Below are 7,746 nucleotides of genomic sequence, written 5' to 3' on the forward strand. Positions count from 1 at the left end.
GGAATTTGTCATGGGGGACGAGAATTTCAATGAAGGGGCGCAGCATTTTCTAGCATTATTAAAAAAAACAATGACAAAATAAATATGAAAAGTTTTTTCAATTGAAAGTAAGGAACAGCATTAAAACTTAAAACGAACAGAAATTATTACGCATATGAAAGGGTCACCTCTTCGTAATACCTCACTCTTTAAGCTAAATCATTTTTAGGAATTTCGACTATTTATTCTACGGCCTTTGTGATTCAGGGGTCGCTCTTAAGGAATTCGGACGAAATTTAAGCTTTAATGCAAAGAGCGAGGAATTGACGAGGGGGTGAGCCCCCTCGTCTCGGTTTTAGTAACATGTCGGTTTTAGTTTAGTTAATGTCGGTTTTAGTTAACAAATCTCGGTTTTAGTAACACGTCACTGTGAATGCGCCTTTAGATCGAGTTAGAGAGAGTCAGGTCGAGTTAGCAGAGAGAGAAAAACAAATCTGAATATCTTTTCATCGCATCTGTTTAATCTGCTAGAGAGCGAACTTTTTTAAATCGAAAAACTTTTTTGATCCTGAACGGAAAACAGAAAGTGTACAGAAACATTAGGATGGTATTTATTACATCCATTGCAGATTTACTCTACCCGTAGTAATGCAGCGGGGTGAAGGTACATAATAAGTTTTTCTATGTATGTAAGAGTAGTTGAATAACCAAACTGATTAACTCCATAAAAGCGTAATAAAAAGCTGCTATACTACCTCCACCTTTGACAAATGCATACCTGCGCACGGGGGTGGGTCGTTTTCTGCCATTAGTGTAAAGAACCCCCTCCCTCCCCAAGAAAAAATTAGAAATATTGCCTAAAGTTCGTTTTTCCTATTTTAACCACCCTGGACGCCTCCTATACCCCCTTCATCCTTAAGTTCAGCTCTTTGTGCAGGCGGCTTGGTGATGCGGTGAGTTGCTTGTAGTAGTAGCAGTAGTAGTAGTAGTAGTAGTAGTAGTAGAAGTATTAATCAAAATACACTTGAAAGTTGTCATTAAAAGTTTGCCAAGTTTGACTATAAATGAATATAGATTTACTGTAAATTAATTTTTATTATTACAGTAATTATAAATTAAATACAACTAAATGTATGGTTAGTATAATTACTGTTTGGTATAATTTTATATAATTATAAAATAAAAAAAATTTTGTATGTGCTCGTAGCTTTCATAAAAATTAAATAAAAAAACAAGTTTTTTCACTGAAAGTAAGGAGCGATTTTAAAACTTAAAACGAACAGAAATTACTCTGTATAAAAAAAGGACTTTTCCTCCTTAACGCCCCGCTCTTTACGCTAAAGTTTGACTCTTTCTCTTAACTCTACTTTTTAAAACAGTAAAAAAATTTAGCGTAAAGAGCGGGGTGTTGAGGAGGAAAAGCCCCTTTCATATACGGAGTAATTTCTGTTCGTTTTAAGTTTTAACATCGCTCCTTACTTTCAGTGAAAAAACTTGTTTTTTTTATTTAATTTCTGAACGTTTTTGAATTAATGCATGTTTTGATTTTCGCTCTCCGCACATGAATAATTAAAACGAAATTTGCATATTAGCTTTTTTTGGCTAAATGGCTTTCTCAGAGTTTTAATCGGAAGATTTTGAGAAAAAAGAAGCGGGGGAGGAGGACTAGTTGCCCTTTATGAACGTTTTCATTAGTAAAAAAATATACGTAGCTTACGAATTAACTTACGTAACAAACTTCTATATTCGTATGTTTTTATTACATACTAGCTGTTGGGTGGCGCTTCGCGCCACCCCAACACCTAGTTGGAGGGGGCGCTTCGCGCCCCCCCCCAAGCCCCCCCCGCGCGCGTAAGTCGTTACGCGCCATAATAGTTACGCGCCATTGTAGTTGTGTCCCTATGTCCCACCTGTGAATAAGATAGATATATATATATGGTTTTAACTACGTAAAACTTGCGATATACAACATTCTTTGCTGTCCCATTGTCTTTGCATATAAATAGATTGTCAGGTTTACCGACTCTTGGAACATGCAACATATAATGGTCCATGGAAAACAATCTGTATTCAGATCTATACCTCATGATTCTAATGATTGCCCTTGAGCTTTGTTGATGGTGATTGCTAATCGACCATTCCCTGTCCCGGTGTCCCGGTCGTCATTTACATCCCCCTGTTTCCCCCGGTGTCCCCGTTGTAGTTGTGTCCCTGTGTCCCGGTCGTCATTTATATTCCTGTGTCCCGGGTCCCGGTCGTCATTTGTATCCCGGTGTCCCGGTCTGTATATACATTCGTTTTTTAGTTTTGTTTTTCTCCTTTATTTTTTTCCTTTTTTTTTCTTTTTTAGCTTATTTAGATTTTTAGATTTTTTAGTTTTTTTTATTAGTTTTTAGTTTTTTTTCTTTTTAGTTTTTTTGTCCCGGTCGTCATTTATATCCCCCTGTTTCCCCCGTGTCCCCGTTGTAGTTGTGTCCCTGTGTCCCGGTCGTTATTTATATTCCCTGTGTCCCGGTCGTCATTTGTATCCCGTGTACCGGTCTGTATATACATTCGTTTTTTAGTTTTGTTTTTCTCCTTTATTTTTTTCCTTTTTTTTTCTTTTTTAGTTTATTTAGATTTTTAGATTTTTTAGTTTTTTTATTAGTTTTTAGTTTTTTTTTCTTTTTAGTTTTTTTGTAGTTTTACCTTCTTTTTAGTTTTGTTAAATTTTTTTTTACTTGTGTCCTGGTCGTCATTTATACTCCCTGTGTCCCGGTGCTTTGTTGATTGCTAATCGAACATTCCTTTTGTCCTGGTCGCTTTCTCTTTGAGTGTCGTCATTTATTTTTTTCTTTTTTAGTTCTTTTAGTTTTTACCTTTTTTAGTTTTTTTTTAGTTTTTAGTTTTTTTAGTTTTTTACCTTTTTTTAGTTTTTTTAGTTTTTTTAGTTTTTTAGCTTTTTTTTAGCTTATTTTTCAGTTTTTTCCTTTTTTTTAGTTTTTTTTTATTTTTTATTTTTTTTAGTTTTTACCTTTTTTTAGTTTTTTTAGTTTTTTAGTTTTTTAGCTTTTTTACTTTTTTTATTAGTTTTTAGTTTTTTTTTGTAGTTTTTGCCTTTTTTTAGTTTTTTCAGTTTTTTTTTTAGTTTTTTATTGGTTTTTACCTTTATAGTTTTTTTAGTTTTTTAGCTTTTTTATTTTTTTTATTAGTTTTTAGTTTTTTTTGTAGTTTTTGCCTTTTTTTAGTTTTTTCAGTTTTGACGTCACCTGATCCAGTTTTTTCAGGTGACGTCACCTGACACATCCATCCACACATCCACAGACAACTTATTTTTATATATATAGATATTAGGGTATTCACCCCCTCGCCAATACCTCGCTCTTTACACTAAAGCTTCAATTTTGTCCCAATTTCTTAAGAGCGACCCGAACAGTGAAATAGGAAAAACGAAGTTTAGGCAATATGTATAATTTTTTCTGGGAGAGGGAGGGGTCTTTAGACTAATGGCTGAAAACGACCCACCTCTGTGCGCGGGTATGCGTTTGTCAAAAGTGGAAGCAGTATAGCAGTTTTTTATTACACTTTTATGGAGTTAATTAGTTTGGTTATTAAACTACTCTTACATACATAGAAAAACTTAATATGTACCCCCACCCCGCTGCATCACTACGGGTAGAGTAAATCTGCAATGGAAGTAATATATACCATCCTAATGTTTCCGTTCAGGAACAAAAAAGTGTTTCGATTTAAAAAAGTTCGCTCTCTAGCAGGTTAGACAGATGCGACAAAAAGATACATATCGAGATTTGTTTTTCTCTCTCTGCTAACTCGAGCAGACTCTCTCTAACTCGATCTAAAGGTGCATTCATAATGACATGTTACTAATACCGAGATTTAGCTAGCCCCATTTTTTGAACCAATCGCGTTTTTATAAAATGATTTAATTTACTTATGCCAATCAGAGAATTGTGTGAAAAATTTCTGATTGGCTAAAATTAACACTAGCTAAATCTCGATATTAGTAAAATTTCACTGTGAATGGGGCCTTAACTCAGGAAGAGCTAACGCTTTCTGCTTTCTCTCTCTGCTAATCAGCATTCGAGAAAATTAAGCAGTTTTGATACATATTCAGATTATTTTTCTTGAGACAAGAATCGAGAAAGAAAGGCAAGCGTACATATTTGAATGGATTTCAATAATTTTTGTTTTTCAATTATAAAAGTTAACGAACCAAAACAACCAAGATCTTGGCAAGATTACGTAAGTTAAAACAGCTACAGACTAAACTATGCTTAAGGAAGCCTAAGTTACATGAAAACCTTACTGTTTTCAACAGTGTTTTAAGTTTTTTACTGTTTAATAAAGTAGAATTGAGAGAAAGAGTTTAATAAAGCAGAATTGAGAGAAAGAGTCAAACATTAGCGTAAAGAGCGGGGCATTGAGAAGGGGACAGCCCCTTTCATACACGGAGTAATTTCTGTTCGTTTTAAGTTTTATGTCGCTCCTTACTTTAGAGTTAAAAAAACTAGTTTTTTTATTTAATTTTAAATAAAATCGAATGTAGATAAATAGAATAAAGCACGTAAGCACGTATTTTTAGCATCTGGAGTTGTCACGAAAACGGTCAATTGTTTAAGCAACATCGGAAGCCAGATAACAGAAATAATAAATAATTAGTATACTTTATGTTACCAAAATAAACTTTACAAAACAAAATAAAAATATGTTTAATTGTCTTTTTGTTACTGTTGTACGAGTTGATTTTTTTTTTGGGGGGGGGGGGGCTCGAACCAAGTAACTCCCTGGATAGAGCTCTGACTGTTCCACTATTATAGATTGTTATATCGTAAATTTGATGTGGCCCAATATGTTTAACTATAGCAAAAAATTCAAACCTCGTCAAAGTGTACCAACTGTGAAGCGCTAATCCCGTCACCCTCGGATCGTTCACTAATCAGGAAACCGGCCGGTGTAGAAAAGCACCGTGGCATGTATGGAGCACCGCTAAAGTCATATTTGCTGCAAGAACTTAGAGGCGAAAGGGGTTCATCTTCAGATGGAGCTCTAAGAGGAGAGGCTCTAAAGTATTCAGTCTGAAAAGAAGGGAAAAAAAGAATCAAAGATGGATTTGCATTAATAGGACCGGACCGCATATACTTTTATGACCTCAACTTCTCAAAGCATTAGTATAAAAAACTATCAAGAATGACTGCCTTTCTAAGCCTAAGGACTATGACTCATTTGCTCTAATACACAGTTTCTATAGGAAGTACAAAAGTCATGCTTTACATATATATATATATATATATATATATATATATATATAATATATATATATATATATATATATATATATAAATAAGTTGTCTGTGTGTGTGTGTGTCTGTCGAGTGACGTCATGTTTGGGTGTCGACTGACGTCATGTTTGTCGACTGACGAAATTACAGACCGGGACATTGGGACACAAATGACGACCGGGACACCGGGACATAGGAATATAATGACGACCGGGACACTCAAAGAGAAAGCGACCGGGACACAAGGAATGTTCGATTAACAATCACCATCAACAAAGCACCGGGACACAAATGACGACCGGGACACACGGAATATAAAAGACGACCGAGACACTGAAAGAGAAATTACAGACCGGGACACCGGAACACAATGACGACCAGGACAAAAAATGACGACCGGGACACCGGAAAGCTAAAAAACTAAAAAAAAGGTAAAAAAACTAAAAAACTAAAAAAGAAAAAAAAATAAATTTTATTAAGTTTATTTGTAAAACTACAAAATAAAGTAATAAAAAGAAAAGAAAACTAAAAACTAATAAAAACACTAAAAAAACTAAAACTGAAAAAGAAAAAAAAAAAACTAAAAAAAGCAAAAAAACTGAAAAATAAAGGAGAAAAAGAAAACTAAAAGCCGGGACACAGGGAATATAAATGACGACCGGGACACTCAAAGAGACATTACAGACCAGGACACCGGGACACAGGGAATATAAATGACGACCGGGACGCTCAAAGAGAAATTACAGACTGGGACACTGGGACACAAATGACGACCGGGATACTGGGAATATAAATGACGACCGGGGGCACAACTACAACGGGGATGCCGGGGGCACAGGGGGATTATATGAATGACGACGGGGACACAGGGGAATGTTCAATTAGCAATCACCATCAACAAAACTCAAGGGCAATCATTAGAATAATGAGGTATAGATCTGAATACGGATTGTTTTTCCCATGGACAATTTTATGTTGCATGTTCAAGAGTCGGTAAACCTGACAATCTATTTATATGCAGAGCCAATGGGACATCGAAGAATGTTGTATATTCGCAAGTTTTACGTAGTTAAAAACATATATATATCTATAACGTAAAGAGAAATCTTTTTTCTTTTATCTATATTCACAGGTGGGACACAGGGACACAACTACAATGGCGCGTAACTAATATGGCGCGTAACGACTTACGCGCGCGGGAGGGCTTGGGGGGGGCGCGAAGCGCCCCCACCAACTAGGTGATGGGGTGGCGCGAAGCGCCCACCCCAATAGCTAGTATATATGTATATCTATATATATAAAAAATAAGTTGTCTGTCTGTGTGTCTGTCTGTCTGTCAGGTGACGTCATGTTTATGTGTTGACTGACATCATGAAATTAGTTGTCGTCATTTTTGCTTTGACGTTGACGTCATTCAAGATATTTAAGACATATGTTCACGTAGAAATCTATTAATGTTTAAGTTTAAAATGACTGATGAACTTACAATGGCAAAAGCCGATGAAGATACTCAAAGAGTCTATGCCAAAAAACTTGCTGCTGATAGAGAAAGTCAGAAAAGAAAGCGTGCCGAGGAATCAAAAGAACAGCAAGGAAACAGGCTTGAGGCTGATAGAGAAAGAAAGAATAGAAAGCGTGCCGAGGAATCAAAAGAACAGCAAGGAAACAGGCTTGAGGGCTGATAGAGAAAGAAAGAACAGAAAGCGTGCCGAGGAACTACCAGAGCACGCGGAAGCAGACTTGCTGCTAAAAGAGAAAGTGAAAAAAGAAGCCGTGCCGAGGAATTACAAGAACAGCAAGAAATCAGGCTCGCTGCTGATAGAGAAAGTAAGAAAAGGAAGCGTGCCGAGGAATCACAAGAACAGCAAGAATCAAGGCTTGCTGCTGATAGAGAAAGTAAGAAAAGAAAGCGTGCCGAGGAAACAGAGCAACCTGAAAGTTATCGCCTGGCATTCAGGTACAACCCAGTCGATGATTATAGCTTGAGTAGATGTGTTCAAATTGGGACAATGTCTAAAATTTGTCCCTTATTGCAAGGCCTTGAAATTCAATGGTGAAACAATGGGAATGTGTTGCGCCTCAGGAAAAGTTAAACTTCCTCTATTGCTGCACCACCAGAGCCATTGAAGACTTTCCTTACTGGAACTACGTCAGAATCTAAGCGTTTTTTGTCACAAATCAGAAAATAACACTCATGTTTCCAAATGACGTCGTTTGAGCCCAAATCGAAAATCCAGATCAATTTATGTCTACTTTCAAAGTAAAAGGGCAATTTATCATAGAGCAGGGTCCCTTCTACCATTCTCAGGCGAGAATCATAAATTTTTACAATTGTACTTCATCAGTGATAGAAATTCTGAATTGAATGCACGTTGCAATATTTCTCCCAACGTTGAAAGGACAATCGTTTCCCAATTGCAACATCATTTTCCACGAAAATAATAATTTAGTGGCGTATGTTCAAAACAGCCATCGATTTGATGCCTAA

The 7,746-nt window shown here is 36.1% G+C and overlaps 1 protein-coding gene across 7 annotated transcripts in view; it reads right to left on the minus strand.

Annotated features, from left to right (window-relative positions):
* LOC136033152 (uncharacterized) overlaps positions 1-7,746 on the minus strand; it is a 137,276-nt gene that overhangs the window by 58,012 nt on the left and 71,518 nt on the right. For 6 of the 7 annotated variants that reach the window (XM_065713806.1, XM_065713808.1, XM_065713807.1 and 3 more), the window contains one exon: positions 4,857-5,054. The exons of the other annotated variant lie outside the window; for it this stretch is intronic. In XM_065713806.1, the coding sequence (XP_065569878.1) occupies positions 4,857-5,054 (198 nt within the window). The remainder of the gene's footprint in view (positions 1-4,856; positions 5,055-7,746) is intronic. 7 annotated transcript variants of the gene reach the window in all.

The sequence above is a fragment of the Artemia franciscana genome, chromosome 11 (assembly GCF_032884065.1).
Source record: "Artemia franciscana chromosome 11, ASM3288406v1, whole genome shotgun sequence".
In the NCBI taxonomy this organism is placed as follows: domain Eukaryota; kingdom Metazoa; phylum Arthropoda; class Branchiopoda; order Anostraca; family Artemiidae; genus Artemia; species Artemia franciscana.